A 16,770-nucleotide genomic window follows, 5' to 3' on the forward strand; every position below is an offset into this window, starting at 1 on the left:
ACAAAGATGATCATACCTCTGATGTGTGTAAAGGTTATACAAAAGCTAGCTACGATATCATCAAAGAGGAAGCATGGCCCACTCTGCCATCTCTTCTGCACCAATGGATGCCTTCCCTAGAATACTGAATTGGTAACTACTCTGTAAATATACACATTTTGGCATTTTACTATATAAAATATGTGTTTTTATTTTAGAAAAAAAGAGTTGTGTAATAAGACTTTATAGTTCATTTGATGGCTATTTTTTTTCTTAGAATAAATAAGTATGTGAGGCCTTTAAAAGGGTAGGGCAGGGGATAACTTAAAAATCTTAAAATAATTTAAGATAATATATTTACATTTATATTGTCTTAAGGAAGGAGGCAGGTACTTGTTTTCATTCCGATCTCTTCAAAGGCAGTCTCATAAACCGGCTCAATCATTCAGTCGTTTAGGTGTATTGGGATTATCTTATATTAATTTAAATAAGACAACACCAAACACCACTCTTTGTACACCCGCACACAAATATAAGAGCCATATTTTGCTGTACTATCACTTGCTATACTTTTTGGGATTCCTCCTGATTAAATTCAGTGCTTTCTTTACTTGTTGACATAAGTGTTTGAACAGTTAAACGGGGGAATTGATATGTGTGTTCCTTTCTTGAACTAAACATGAGTAGAGTGGCAGGTCTGGGCGTTGAGCAGTTGGATGTGCTGACCATCTGTAAGGTTTGAGTCGGCAGTCTCCCGTTAAACCTAGGATGTTTGGAATGATCTCAGTTTGTTTGACCGTCTTTTAAGCTATCAAAAAGAGTATTCATATATTGAATTAAGATAATACAAATCCCCTTTAAAGTGCTCCTATTGTATTAAAGTAGAAAATATTTTATCTGAAATCTGAATATTTTCATGTCACACAGTAGTGTAGAATGTATAATACAGACCTTAATGAGAAAAAGAGCAATGTTTTCATGTATAGCTGTTTTCCCAGTGACTAAGATAATTCCTATCCTGAAGCTGTATTATATGTTTAAGAATCTCCAATACATTATACAAAGTTAAAACAAATATAACTCATACCAAATAACAATTTAAATCATATAAAAACTCAGGAACAGGCACCATGTATGTCTTGAATATCTTTGCCGATAAGGTTTTTGCTTTTTCCCCCCGCGTCTGCCAGTTATTGTGCTATGTTCCGCGTTTCAGATGAATCCAGTCCTGGCGTTGATGGGCCCTCTTCAGCATCGAAATTCAGTCTTTGTGTTGCAAAACCCCACACAAATGAAACCAAACCGAACAAACACAAAACCCCCGAAAAACAACCAATAGAAACGAGAAGACGCACGTTGACGCGGCTCCTCTGGCGCCCGCCCTTGTCAAAGTCCTGCCCCCGCCCGTCTTCAGTTGACGTAGTACAGCCAATAGATGATGTTGAAGAGGGAGAAGACAGTGGGGAAGATTATCCGTGACCACTTGTCGATGGAGTTGACGTCCGTCAGGTCGGGGATGTTGATCTTGAGCTGGGAGGCGCGTCGCCGTAGCCGGCTCTTCTTCTGGGTGACGTGACGCTCCAGTGCGTTGCGGCCAAAGTTGTGCCGGGCCAGGCCGGCCTTGCGGTACTGCAGCGTGGAGCTGTCGTACGTCAGCATGGTGTTGCGCGGGTCGTTCAGGCCCAGCGCCAGCTCCGACGGGCCCATCTCGTTCTTGATGTCTAGGGTGCCCAGCAGGATGTTTTCGTGGGAGTCCATCTGCCGTACAGACACACACACACACACACACACAACAAAGGGATACATCTTAGCCGCCACGCTCTCAGGGTGAGATGTACGGTGTGTTAAAGGGGACATATCATACCACCGGTTGTGAGTGTGATTAGCCATTACAAGCCGTTTTCAAAATGTGCAGCATTGTGACATCACACGTGGGCGTGTCCATCTAGATGTGTGACGGATCGATGGACACGCCAACCTGTGATGTCACAATGCTGCACATTTTCAAACCTGCTTGTAATGGCTAATCACACTCACACCTGGTGGTATGATATGTCCCCTTTAAGGTCAGGTCTTTTTTTAGGTATGGCGGAAAAACACATTCACATTCAAACAATTCAGAACTTTTCGAATAAAATCAGAACCACATTTATTCCTGTTGACTTAGGATGTTGGACCACACTAACATACCTGCTGGTCTCTCCACCTGAACCTCACTAACATACCTGCTGGTGTCACCAACTGAACCTCACTAACATACCTGCTGGTCTCTCCACCTGAACCTCACTAACATACCTGCTGGTCTCTCAACCTGAACCACACTAACATACCTGCTGGTCTCTCCAACTGAACCTCACTAACATACCTGCTGGTGTCACCAACTGAACCTCACTAACATACCTGCTGGTCTCTCCACCTGAACCTCACTAACATACCAGCTGGTCTCTCCACGTGAACCTCACTAACATACCTGCTGGTCTCTCCAACTGAACCTCACTAACATACCTGCAGGTCTCTCCACCTGAACCTCGCTAACATACCTGCTGGTCTCTCAAACTGAACCTCACTAACATACCTGCTGGTCTCTCCACGTGAAGCTCACTAACATACCAGCTGGTCTCTCCACGTGAACCTCACTAACATACCTGCAGGTCTCTCCACCTGAACCTCGCTAACATACCTGCTGGTTTCTCAAACTGAACCTCCCTAACATACCTGCTAGTCTCTCCACATGAAGCTCACTAGCATACCTTCTGGTCTCTTCCACGTGAATCTCCCTAACAAACATGCTGGTCTCTCCGACTGAACCTCACTAACATACCAGCTGGTATGTCACTCCGTTTTTATTATGTACTTGTGAAAGATGAAGAAATTGTGATGTTCAGATGTATTGGAACAACTTGAAAATGAATATAACTAAAATATAATCATCAATAAATGTTCTCTTCTCACAATAAAATTCAAAATTTGTTTTACCTTACTAAATATGCAGATTACAGAGGAACAGTGGAAGTTGCAGGTCATTCAGTTCCATACGATCAATATGAGGCAAACTAAACAACCTGCTGTGCTGACTTCAGATTGGAGTGCACTGGGAACAGTACCTTATTCTTTGGATCTCCTAGTCCTAGCCCTGCATCATCCATGAAGATGGGCTCCCACATCGGGTCACGTCCGTCCAGGTCCCTCTGCTTCATCCTCGAGTACAGAGTATCGTCTCTCCCGACTACATTACCCACCAGCCACTGGGATCACAGACAGTTACTTAGGTTAACTACATTACCCACCAGCCACTGAGATCACGGACAGTAACTCAGGTTAACTACATTACCCACCAGCCACTGGGATCACAGACAGTAACTCAGGTTAACTACATTACCCACCAGCCACTGGGATCACAGACAGTTACTCAGGTTAACTACATTACCCACCAGCAACTGGGATCACAGATAGTTACTTGGATTAATGCTTCTTTTGGACATTTAATAGAACTCAATAAAACTGGAAAATTAAACAAAAATGTGTCTGAATTACAGAGCCATATTATTTTTGCTCAATTATTTACTCTGTGTAAAACACAGATGCAGATCAGACAATAGACTGCCTGACAGAAGGGGATGAGTTCCGTTTTGTACGAGGCCAGGAGGGCATGAGTTAATCCGGACAACATGGCAGTATAACGAGGACGTGCCCGGGGTAACGTCCCCAACCTTATTGGGGTCCATCAGCATCTTCTCGTTGTTTGCTGTGGATATCTTCTCTGCCGCCTTCTTCTGCCGCTGGGGGCCTCGTCCAAAGAAGATGTAGTTAACCAGGGCATACTCCAGCAGGGCGAGGAACACGAACACGAAGCAGCCCATCAGGTACATGTCGATGGCCTTGACGTAGGGGATCTTGGGCAGGGTCTCCCTCAGATGGGTGTTGATGGTCGTCATGGTGAGCACCGTGGTGATGCCTGCGAGGAGACCGCAGAAAGTCAAAAAACAGCTTTAACTGAACCGGGGGATCCGAACCAACTGTGGAACGCAAACCGAAAAAGAGTATGTGAGGCGTTGGAGGTGGAAGGTTCTGCGGCAAACAAGGAAATCAATATCGAGTCGGGATGAGGTAAACTTGAAAGAGAAGTTAGTTAGTCTGACAATCGCATCACAAGGTTGTATGTGGAAACACTGCTGTTTTTTTATTAATGATGTCAATTATTTGACGGTATAAAATGTTCAAAACATCCTCGATAATATGTATAATGGTCAGAAACCAGGAGGCTTTTTGTTGAATTTAACTCTGATTTTCTGTTCTATTTTCAATCATCCCCCTAGATCGCAAGGCGTTGGTTTACAATTGTTGCAGAAGCAGTCCAGTGTGAATGCTTACTGAACCAATTTAAATCAAGTTCACCTATGAAGACGACCGAAATCCAAACAAAATGGCCACTGCAGCTCATTTAAAGAACAAATTTACAAAGGTAAATTTGACATAGAAAACCCTTAATATATACAGGCCTATGTACATAATCCATATTAAACCTAATTCCAGATTTGAATTTGAATGATTGATGACTCTGGACTTTATGTGTCCAGCATGTAACCTCCATAAACACACTCACACTGTATGACAACAGTGAAAATGGCATGAACGTTTAGGGCTGTTTGGTGCAAACCGTCTCTACAACCGTTTCACAGCTACCCCTGACCACAGCAAACCCCATCTCCAAATGGTATTCTGGAAAAGCTTTGTGTAAACAGCAATGACAAAGGGCATTTTACTGCGTGCCGTTTCCGTCATACAGCCTGCACTAAGCGCTTCCAGCTTATGCTCCGAAACCAGGTCAAAGTTTATGAAGTGCGCCGAGCGCGGTAAAACAGTTCACAGCCCGTCGACGCACTCTCTGAGACAAGCTCCGCCCACTCCCATTACGGATCATTACTCTTCTTGTGTTGTGTCTGCGGCGCCTGTTGTGTTCGTTCACCATTTCCCTTGCCTGCCTGCTGCCGGCTGTCTTAATGCAGGTTAATGCCTTCAATCAGGCAGATTGCCTTGGCTTCCCCAGTGCCAGCCGCCCACAGGTTTGGGGATGGACAGAGGCGGTGGGAACAAAGAAGTTCAGCCGGTGTTTGCTGGTGAACACAAAGCAGCACAGAGCAGCGTTCTCCAACGGGCTACACAGGGAGTTTCGTAACCGGGGGAAAAAGACTTCCAAAATGCACAGAGGCACTCAAATCAGCATTGTATATCACTCTGGGCTTTTAGGAAAGAATTAAAATGTTGATACTGCAAGCTATCTGTGTAATGGCGCAGGCCTGTCTTACCAAGAATCAGACCAGGTGTGAAGATTCAACATTTATCATTTGTGGGCTCAGAAGAGGAGTTTGCTGGGTTTCATTGACTGAAAGAGTTAGTAGCCTAGCTCCTGCTCATTTAAGGGGAATACACTCTTAATCACCTTCCAAAGATTTCCAATGTGTACTGAATAGTATTCTAAGTGCCAGTAACAACACAACAACAAAGTCATTTGTCACAGTTTGTGTGATGATATTATCAGCTGTGTCTTGCTGGGTAGGCTAAGCAGATAACCTCTAAGCGGCGCATCTAATGTTGCCCTAGTGCCAAAAATAGTGCTGAATCATCTCTGTGTTTATGTACTTATTGACGTAGCTCCAGCATTGCTCGGGTCCATCAATTTCAATTTGTTCAATGGATGGAAAAGCACTGTGATGAGTGAGTCACTGTGGCCAAGGTCTCACAAATAAGCCTTTCGATGAATGTCTCAAATCTGATGGCTGACAAGGGTGAACGGGATATTTCACTTTCTTTTGCTTCAGATTTGTGTCTACCAATCATGTTGCTGGAGGCGGAGTTCTGTCAACAAAACTGGATGGCAATTGTAAACGGTATGCAGTAAGGGTGTAAGGGTTTCAAATCATCACCGTGCAGACTACAGTGACAGACTGTCACTGTATAAATACAGTTATTAAAATCCCCTGATGAAAGCCATATCCACTGGCGCAAATCAGTTTTCTTCTATCTCTGTAACAAGACAGGAAACAAGGGGTAACTCCGCCCCTTGCAGTCCTGCCTTCAGGCCCCGAGGATTTATTTTGTTTATAGAGTTTGTAAGTACTCATCGTTATGTAGAAGCCGATCTAGACTAGTATTTATTTGATTCCTTTGATCCAATCTGTATAACCTTAACGTGTGTCAAAGACGATCGTAAAATGAAATGTACTTTTCTTGAGTGTTGATTCATAGAATTCCATGACGTAGAATCGGTATCAACTCCAAAATATCCTGAATAAACCATTTTTACTGGGTAGAAAAATAGGAATTTTAAAATAAATGTGTAGGTATGTGTGTGTGTTCGTGTGTGTGTGTGTCTAGGTGTGTGTGTGTGTGTGTGTGTCTAGGTGTATGTGTATGTTTGAGTGTGTGTGCAGGTGAGTGTGTGTGCAGGTGTGTGTGTGTGTGTGTGTGTGTGTGTGTGTGTGTGTGTGTGTGTGTGTGTGCGTGTGTGTGTGTGTGTGTGCGTGCATGTGCGTGTGTGTGTAGGGGCGGGCCTCACCGAGGGCCACTCTGGCGGCCGAAGCGTCGTAGTTGATCCAGAAGGAGACCCAGGACAGGATGGTGATCAGGATGGAGGGCATGTAGGTCTGCAGGATGAAGTAGCCGATGTTCCTCTTCAGCTTGAAGCTCAGGGACAGCCGGGGGTAGGACCCTGAGTGGGGGGGGGGGAGGACAGAAGGGTTGGAGGGAACATTTTATCAGATGAAAAGAGATTAGAGTTGCTGTTTGTTTGTGTGAAGTTTTTGAGAAAAACAGAAAGCAGGTGTGGTTACTATGGCAGCGTCCCCCCGATGATGTGGGGAATGACTGATGTGTTTGTGACTCACACCCGGCTAACTTGTTACGCAGAGCTCTCTCTCCCTCTCTTTCTCTCTTCATCTCTCTCTGTCTTACTCTCTCTCTCTCTCTCTCTCAGTCTCTCTATCGCTCTGTCTCTCTTTCTCTCTCTCTCTCTCTCGCTCTCTCAGCCCTAACCAAAAATAATCCAGCTGGGTGTGTCTTGCGCTGCTCTGTGGCATCAGCACTCTCTGCAATCACCACCCTGAAGGAACACATTATTGCCCCATGGTTGATGGTCCGTCTATCGAGGGTTCCCTTGTTTTCTTTTTTCCTGCTGATCCGTGCAGTATTTGAAATAGGCCTTGGGCAAAGCCTTGGTGAAGTCAAATTGTGCTGGTCAACATACTGTGGACCTCAGGGAATTAGCCGTATTTTGGTGTGAGCTGCATAAACCAAATCACCACTGGTTTGAGTATATATATATGTGTGTGTGTGTGTGTGTGTGTGTGTGTGTGTGTGTGTTTGTGTATGTGTGTGTGTGTGTGTGTGTGTGTGTTTTTGAGAGAGAGTTTGAGTGTGAGAGAGAGAGAGAGAGAGAGAGAGAGAGAGAGAGAGAGAGAGAGAGAGAGAGAGAGAGAGAGAGAGAGAGAGCGAGAGAGAGAGAGAGAGAGAGAAGCCGAAAGCCCATTGGAATGGAATTGAAATGTAGGTCATGTCAGTAACGGGGGGGGGGGGGGGCAAAAAGAAAGCGCGATTTTTTTTCCTCTCATTCTTGAAAAACACCAACGAATCCCCAAAAGCTCCCCTCTAAATAGAAAGCCATCGCTTAGCTCTGCCATCTCGGTGAGCTACGCTCGGCTGTGTCGCCCTCGAGAACCCTGTCATCATCCTCCTCTGGTGTGCTAAGAGAATACAGGAGGTAAGGAGCGAAGACGGCAGGTTGGAGGTGAGGCGCCGTGGCGTCAAATCCTAATGATTCGTAACGCCGAGACGAGGACAGAGGACGCCGCGTCTCAGCGGAACAGGGCATTTGTGTTGGACCCATGCCAAGAGACTTCCTGCGGACGCTGCTCCTCCAGACCCGGCCCAGGGCCGACCCCATCGCCTGGGGCGGAGGACGCAACGGGAACCCCTGGACCTTCAGGTCCTCGGGGCGACGTGATAAAGAAGGGGGTTCAGACTTCCCATGGCGCAAATACACACACACACTCACTCAGACACTCACTCACACACACACACACACACACGCACACACACACGCACACACACGCACACGCACGCACACGCACACAGACATTCTTTGGAAACAAACATGATTACACACACACACATACGGACAAACCTATACACACACATGCCGCAAAATCATTCCACGGTTGCCTTAAAATGAATGATTATTTTGTATTCATGTTGACGTGCTAGGCTAATATCGGTGTGTGTGTGTGTGTGTGTGTGTGTGTGTGTGTGTGTATACACCAGGGCTGTTGACAAAGTCCCTGTAGCCCACGAGGCTCTGATTGTTAGCCTTCCACTGTTATACCATTGTGTTAATCTGTTACACTCATTCAGTGCCAACGTCATCGTCACTCGTACAGGATGGATAAATGGAACGTATGAGATGAATAAATGCATAAATATCTTTATGGCTGTTAAATAAATCATATTCTAGGGGTTGTTTTCCTAGGGGGAAACATAATTAAATTCAACTGCATATCCATTCGACTTTTATGTTTTCAGCAGCAAATAAGATGTTATTATTGATAACAATGAGGGGAAACACTGGGAATGTCCAAGCTATTAAATGTAGTGTTATATTGTTTGCCAGTAACCAATAAGCAAGGATCTCTATGGGTAACCACAGCCGCCCAGGTATAGATAGGCTTCTATTCCTGCAAAGCCTCTCATAAACCTTTTACACAAAACGTATAGCCTGAAAATACTGGGTTGCATCAAGTAACTGCGTCTGCAATGATGGCTATATTGTATTATATTCCTGAGCTCCATGTGGGCAGAGAGGAAGTGAGCGGCAGACAGAGGGAACATGATGAGGAGAGTGAGGCGGTGGTGATATTTGGTGGAGGGCGGGTGTGTGTTTACTGGCCAGCGAGTCGAAAGTCAATTTCAGAATGACACATGAACTCAGAGACCCCAGACCCCAGCCTGACCTATCAATGGGACCAATTTACCCAATATAGGGTGTGAGACGGGGGGGGGGGGGGGAGACCACCTAATGCATGTGGGTGTGCACATACACACCCACACACACACCCAAACACACACACACATGGATACACACACGTACACACACATGCACACACACACACACACACACATGAATACACATGCATACACACACACACACACACAAACGCACTACTCAAGATCCATAAAATGGCACGGTGACTACTGGTTGTCTTGCAGGATAGACTACTGCTGCAGCAAGAACCCTTTTCCCTATCCAAGGACTGAAATAACAGAGAATAACAGAGAGCGCAGTCGTGACCCGATACGGCACACGAACCAGAGGTCAGGTCACAGTCACCACTAACATTGATACGTACAGGGGTGCGGAGACATACCTGTGGAGAACACAACGTTCTTGGAGATGAGCTTGTGGTCCACGATGGAGAACTGGGGCAGCTCTATGCGCTCCACGCCCGTGACAGCGTTGTGCCCCCCGCGCCAGTAGAACTCAATGTCGTCCGTCGTGTAACCATCTGGAACGAGGACAAGGGGGTGGGGAGAGCTGGCTCAAGACACAGTGTCCCGGAACACGAGGAAACGTGCTGTTACCGTCCCCTGGTCCTGGGAATCTCCGTCCCCGAGCCGGCCCTGGCCGGATCAGGAGCTGTGAGCCGCAGAGGGTCTGGGGAACGGCTCCGGGGCCCCGGGGGGACCATCCTCACACAGGTGACGCTCATTGCACTGATTAGGAGTCTGCTCTCTCTCTGCACCAGGGCTAGTCAGCTAGGCTCAACTAGAGAAGATACGTCTCTCTCTGCACCAACTAGAGAAGATACGTCTCTCTCTGCACCAGGGCTAGTCAGCTAGGCTCAACTAGAGAAGATACGTCTCTCTCTGCACCAGGGCTAGTCAGCTAGGCTCAACTAGAGAAGATACGTCTCTTTCTGCACCAGGGCTAGTCACCTAGGCTCAACTAGAGAAGACACGTCTCTCTCTGCACCAGGGCTAGTCGACTAGACTCAAATAGAGAGGATACGTCTCTCTATGCACCAGGAATGGTCGACTAGCCTCAACTAGGTCCCTGGGACTACTACCCGGGCCCTTGGACATCAGAGAAGCAGACCTAGACTCACGGTAGGTGTGATGACACTAGGAGACCTCCGTGAAAAGGGTCTCTAGACGGCGGTAGGCTGGAGTCCTTTGTCATAAGGAAAGATGTCAAATCCTTTTTAAGTTGTTTTTTATACTTATACTCTTGTGATGCTTGCTTTGAGGTGAGATTAAGAATGGATTCTGAAATGCAATACTCTTCTTCTGCAAATTGTTAAATGACATTCATGTTTTATTAAAGATTTGTTAACATACAATTAGACTACATTTAATTAATAATGATAAGATTGGATTGGCAAGCAGCTTTGCCCTGTTAATAATCCATTAAAAAGATGACATGCTGTCAACATTTGGAATGATTGTAGTTGGTATTCGACAATAATCATTGTAATTATCGTTGTGGTCATTACGGTTTTCCATATCAACATCATCATCATCATATTCATCACAAAGAATCAAACTTAAATACATCATATATGTGCATGTAGATACATTGAGGTGTGTCATATGAAAAAATAAATCTATTTAATCACAGTCCAACTATAAAAAGTTAAAAAACTACCATACTCTATGGTAAAGAACCATGAAAATGTCCTACTCAACGGCATTTAGAGCAGGGAAGTTTATCTATACACTGTGTATGTATGCATGTTTCCTTGTATGTATGTATGTATGTATGTATGTATGTATGTATGTATGTATGTATGTATGTATGTATGTATGTATGTATGTATGTATGTATGTATGTATGTATGTATGTATGTATGTATGTATGCATGTATGTATGTATGTATGTATGTATGTGTGTATGTAGGAAACCCCCCAAAATAACCCAGATCACGAGGAGCAACGTCATCCTCGAATAAGATGGAGAGTATGTGTGTATGTATGTATGTAAGTATGTATTTATATGTGTATGTATGTATGTTTGTGTGTGCGTATGTGTCTGAGGTTCATGTGTGTGTCTGATATGCCACGCATCCGGTAATCACTTAAACATACACACTATACATTAAAAGATAGAGTAAAGGCTGTTTTTTGGCATAAGTCCTTTTGATGAACAATTTACCAGAACAGGAAGATTTACCTCTTCCTGTTTGCTTTTGTACTTACTGCTGAGATATCAGCAGATTGAGAAAGAGAGATAGAGACCCAGAGAGAGAGACAGAGACAGTGAGCATAGTGTCCAGCTAAGGAAGACAATCAATGATTGAGCACTGCGCTACAACGCAGTCACCATTCAGCCACATGCACCAGGGGTTTAAGTAAAGGCGGGCAGAAAGCGAAGTGCCAAACGACCACGGATCCAGCATCGTCTCTTGTCTGATCCAAGGGCGACTGCTGGAGTGGAGTAAGACTCCCGGAGGATGGATGGTGCGGGGAGGCAGAGATCAAGGGAGGACAGCGCCTGAGGTCTGCCGCCGCCCCCCCACCAACACACACACACACACACACACACACACACACACACACACACACACACACACACACACACACACTTTAGAAAGAGCTGTTGGCAACTTTGCAAAGAAAACTAGGACTGTGATGAACAGTGCGATGTTGAAATAATACGGAGAAGGACCTGTGTGTGAGCCCATAAAAGAAAAAACCCGCTAGGGGAAACAGGGGCGTAGCAGCAGCAAAGCATGGATGAACACGCATGCATGAGGAGGGGCCCCCGTGTGTACACAGGAGCACGGCCCCTGAAAGAACATGCAACATGTTACATGCATGTGTAAAGATTGAACATTAATGCCACACTCCAAAATACATCTCTTAGAAATACCCTCTTTGGGGACGGTCCATCTTCTATCACTCTGCCTCACCTCCCTCTGTCTCTCTCCTCCACATGCCTGTTATGTTATCCTCGGTCAATGCGCTCATGGCTCATCGCGGCCGTCTTACCTTGTCCTCCTCTTCCTCCTCCTCCTCCTCCCCCTCCCCCTGCCTGTTCAGCCCCCCCCCCCCCCCCCCACACACACACACACGCTCCGCTCTCTTTAATTAATACGTGTCTGACCTATTTAGTTGCCATGCATTATTAAAAGCCCAGCCCTTCAGTGACTGCACATCGCTCACACGTGCATCGCACTTCCTGTATCTGTGTTGACTAGCGATTCAACCTTAACTTTCATGGGAGGGGGGGTGGGGCGGGGAAAGAATTTTAGTCGTAATTAAGACATTTCAGTTGTGGGCATTTCATTGTAATTTGGGAAACATAAATGCAGCAATGGGGGTACTCTTGAAAAAGAAAGTGCAGCTTGTGATGATGTTGCATAAGGTAGTTATTTTAGTAAAATCATACAAAAATAATGTGGTGCTCTGTGGCAATTAAATGTCTTCCTACAAAGGCGATAAATGTCTGCCTGACTGTGTACCTGTTCAAAGTGATTTCAGGAGGATGGAAAGAAAGAATTGGGCTGTGTGGAGTTCCTCCACGAAAACAAACTGACAATCAAGTGACTACGACGGTAAACAACATCACAGGTTTCATAGACTGAGATCATCGGGGAAGACAAACAGATCATGACAGCAGCAGGGATCCCCAGCCTCTGCTGCTTGTAGCTGTCAGCGCAGCGCAGCCAATCGGAAACGGCTTTACATACATTTTGATGAGCAACATGTGCAAATATATAAAAATAGTACAGCCGTCATTTCTCGCGTCGTGATTCCATTTTTTCCATGTCATTGAGTCTGAATTAATGCAATTCTACTTTGCCTTAATTCACTGCTTAGTTAGGGAATTACATTATATCCCAAATGGCTTGGATCTCTCTTAATACAGTTTTTCTCGATCGTATGCACACAAAAAATAGAACCATGCACACAATTCTGAAAACTTGAAGCTCATCTATCAACTACAAGACTCCAGACTGCTAAACTCTAAGCACAATTCCACTGTTTTCACATTTTTGCTAAACTCTAAAAGGACACATCTCATAATTTAGCACACTTGGTTTACCTGGATCACACTGGCCTTCAAAACGCAACAACTAATTGCCAATAAGTCTAACTCACTTCTCACCTGTTCAAACTCAACTGGCAAAACACTTCAATCATGTGTCAGAGGAGAAAAGAGGACTCGTGAGCTCTACTGTGTCCTTTGGCCTGATCAGGATTGGAGGTGGGATACATACTGATTTACATGTAGATCTGTTTCACCTCATTTATATTCTTATATTTATTTTTTGTTGGCCTATGAAAAGCTTTTCATGCAGTCAGTTCAGCTCAACATTTTACTGTATTACAGTAAGAAAATATGTATTATTTCATTACCTTTTTGTACTTGTACACTGATTTCATCATTACACCCCCCGAAAGACAGTCTAAACATTTTCTTAGGAGCTCATTGGATAGACAAATTTGCATTGTATCCTATTCTGATACGCTTGTGTCAATGCAATATTTATATGATATATTCACAGTATTGTATTACAATAGGGCAACAGTCTTTATACTATATGTACCACCTAATTGCAACTTTAAAAAATAAAGCTATTTCTAAACAATTTTATACATTGGAATATGTAACATGGCCTCATAAAGCCAAAACGTATGAAAATAGTATTTTGATGGAAGTGTTTTGAATTGATCAGACCAGTGTTTAATTGATGCTTTCTAAGAGATATTCATTTGATAGCTGTGTGTACTGTTTGGTGGAAAAAAAAATTTTGAGAAGAATTTGTGTAGTTTTGACAAAATAATTAACTCTTCTCAGGTTTGTGTTTAGAGTTTTGAGAAATTTAGCTCTAGTTTCAGAAAACATGTTTAAACGATTGAGAAAAACTGTAATTGCCCCTCAAACTGGAACTATTGCAGATGGAGTGAGAGAGAGAGAGAGAGAGAGAGAGAGAGAGAGAGAGAGAGAGAGAGAGAGAGAGAGAGAGAGAGGGAGAGCGAGAGTGAGAGCGAGAGCGAGAGAGAGCGAGAGAGAGAGAGAGCGAGATCATAAACCTCATGTTTTTTGGCAACAGAGGTAAGCCAAGAGGATAGGCACTAAACAGTGTGCACAGCCGAGGAACAGGGAGGATTTAACGCAGAAAGAGTAAAGTAAGAGGTGAGCGAGGGCTTGTGGTATCTTTATTTATTCATTCGTATTTGATCAGTTTGTGTCAAAGTAATTCAAACCATAGCAAGCTGTGGTTGGATGTCTGTGGGTTCAACAATACAATATCTCTCAATATATCTGTGATGGCGTCGTCATTGTCACCTTGTTAATGCACTCTCAAGCTGGTGACAAAACGCTGGAAAGCTCAAATGATGAATGAAATTGAAATTGAAATGAAATTGCCCCTGATCGTTTGAGAAGAGATAGAAGTTACCTGAATCCGGAGAACACATCTCCAATCTCGCCAAAAGGACCTTACACACAGCCTTGTGAAATGATGTCTCAATGTATTTATTTGAATGGGCTTTATGGATGACCAAAAAAAGCGCAGCTCAGGAAACCTTGCTACTGATGTCCATCACCGGAAATTAAGTTCTGTCTAATTAAGGCTATAAGAGTGCAACATATTGTTTGAGAGAGGAGTAGTCTGCGGTTTTCCATCAGGCACTAGATAGCCCTTATAGTCACTGAAGAGTCATAAAAAATAATGAGTCTCTCAACGTATAAAAAAAAGCAAAGTTTTTCATTAAAAAATGTTTACAATCATGCAAAATGAGCCTATACTCATATGTTGTAATACAGCTAAAATTGGAGCTCTCGCCACTCTAAGTACCTCGCTGACGACTCATCTCCCTCGCCGTTGTGCACTGAACACAGCGGCGAAAGTGAGTTAGATCATACGCACACCGTACCACAACACGCCTCCTCCCACCACTACAAGCGTTGGTCTTCGGGAATGCAAGGGATCTGCTTTGTGCCCATAGAAACCAAAACAGCTGCAGTTCATACAACATAGGCAATACCTGGTGGCCCGGGGGCACGTGATCAGTCCTCAACAGTGCACAGTACAACAATAAAGACACAAGAACATAACGTTGGCAAATAAAAAAAACTCCCTGTCTCATCCTCGCTCTCCCTCCATACAGTGCTGGAGGAAGCTGGCACTATTCAAAATGCGCCTCCGATGAATCTTTGATAGCGCTTGGTTCAAAGATCCTTTAATCTCATTCCTTGGCATCCAATTAAAAGGAAAATGGCCTCCACATGTTGCCGCCCCCTGTGATTGAGGCCTACCACGGAAAGGGGAGGACGTTTGGGACTTCACAAGCCGGCATGTGTAATTAAAGTTCAAGCAACCGACCGAAACAAGTCAACCTTCTCAGCGTGCGTAAGATCCCGAGAGGACCTAGCCTCTTGATTTCCTGCAATAGGATGGTGCTGGACCCTGGGAGCGAGTGGGAGAGGGAAGGAAGACTGGCTCCACACGACTCAGACCACTGGGGCAAAAACTGCAACCATTACATGGCTGTACTTTAATGGTCTCAAAGGTTATTGACAGTGTTGTCAGAAAGACTTTGTGTGGGTGTGCGTGTTTGCATTTGTGTGTATGCTCGCGTGGGTGTGTGTATGTGTGTGCGTTTGCGTGTGTTTGTGCCTGCACACATGTGTGTGTACATATATTTATGCAGACACACACTGAGTAACCTGGGCTCAACCCAGGTTTTAATATGGCGTGCGTGTCCCTCTGTCTCTTCCTTTCAGGCTATTCCCTCGATGCTCACCGTTCCAGCGAGACGTTGTGTGGAGGCTGAACACACGACAGGGCAGAATTACACGCCAAGGAAAAAAAGAAAAAGTGGTTTCGCTTAGTGTTTTATATTTAACGCTTGGGTGAATGTAGCCTTTAGAATTATTTATTAAACAGGTGCACAGATGCGTCGGCAGCTAAAAATGGTGAAACATTGGTATAACACTGACCCACGATGTAAAGGGGTTGACCTTCCTCCATACTGCAGTGCAGACGGGGCTATCATGCAATGGGGCTTCCCCGCCTCACTTCAGATCAGTGGGCCCAGGCTAAATCAAAATCAAAACCAAAATCCAACTCACCTCAACTCAATTCAAATGCATAATCAAAAAGGTTATGGCTTTGATCGTATTTTCTCAATTTCTTTTTCCAAATTTTTAGGAGCCTGTGTAAGAAACAATCTGTTTTGTTTTCTAGCTACTGTGCAAACAGTAACACATGATCTACTCTGTCAACGTCCATTGTGACAAAATCTAGATCCACGTTTTGTTTAAGTGCATGCCAAACTCTGGACCATTTATTTGCATCTCCTAAATGACAAACCATAGCATAATCAAAGATTGTGAATCACTGAACGAGTGGAAGCCGTGGGCCACCCTGCCTCTCACTACAGGGGTCGGTTATGATTACACAGACGGAGCTCCAGTTTACAGACACAGAATAACAAGCTTCCAAACGCGCCTTCCCGTGTCCATTATCCTCCATTAGCAGTCTAGTCACTGGGCTCATGCATACTCGCCTACTCTGTGAACACTATGCTGTCACAGGCTGGCCAGCTTCAGTAACTGTCCATAAAGTTCCACCAATGTTTCGGTTTACCTTTCCTTTACAACCCGGCCCTGAGGACGGAAGCAACTCACCCAAAGTGTTCATCGTCTGTAAACGACCTTGGTTCATTTGGAACAACGTGTGGCATGCAACGCTAAATATTGTCTGTTGTCAGCAAGGCTGGAACAAAGGTGCC

General features: G+C 44.6%; 1 protein-coding gene across 1 annotated transcript in view; it reads right to left on the reverse strand.

Moving 5' to 3' along the window:
• Positions 1-1,389: 1,389 nt before the first annotated feature.
• gabrb2b (gamma-aminobutyric acid type A receptor subunit beta2b) overlaps positions 1,390-16,770 on the reverse strand; it is a gene marked incomplete at both ends in the record, with an annotated part of 25,313 nt that continues 9,932 nt past the window's right edge. Inside the window, 5 exons of the mRNA XM_079738173.1 lie at positions 1,390-1,737; positions 3,084-3,224; positions 3,690-3,934; positions 6,536-6,688; positions 9,396-9,533. Of these exons, the coding sequence (XP_079594299.1) occupies positions 1,390-1,737; positions 3,084-3,224; positions 3,690-3,934; positions 6,536-6,688; positions 9,396-9,533 (1,025 nt within the window). The remainder of the gene's footprint in view (positions 1,738-3,083; positions 3,225-3,689; positions 3,935-6,535; positions 6,689-9,395; positions 9,534-16,770) is intronic.

Source organism: Pollachius pollachius (genome assembly GCF_949987615.1).
Source record: "Pollachius pollachius genome assembly, chromosome: 6".
Taxonomy (NCBI): domain Eukaryota; kingdom Metazoa; phylum Chordata; class Actinopteri; order Gadiformes; family Gadidae; genus Pollachius; species Pollachius pollachius.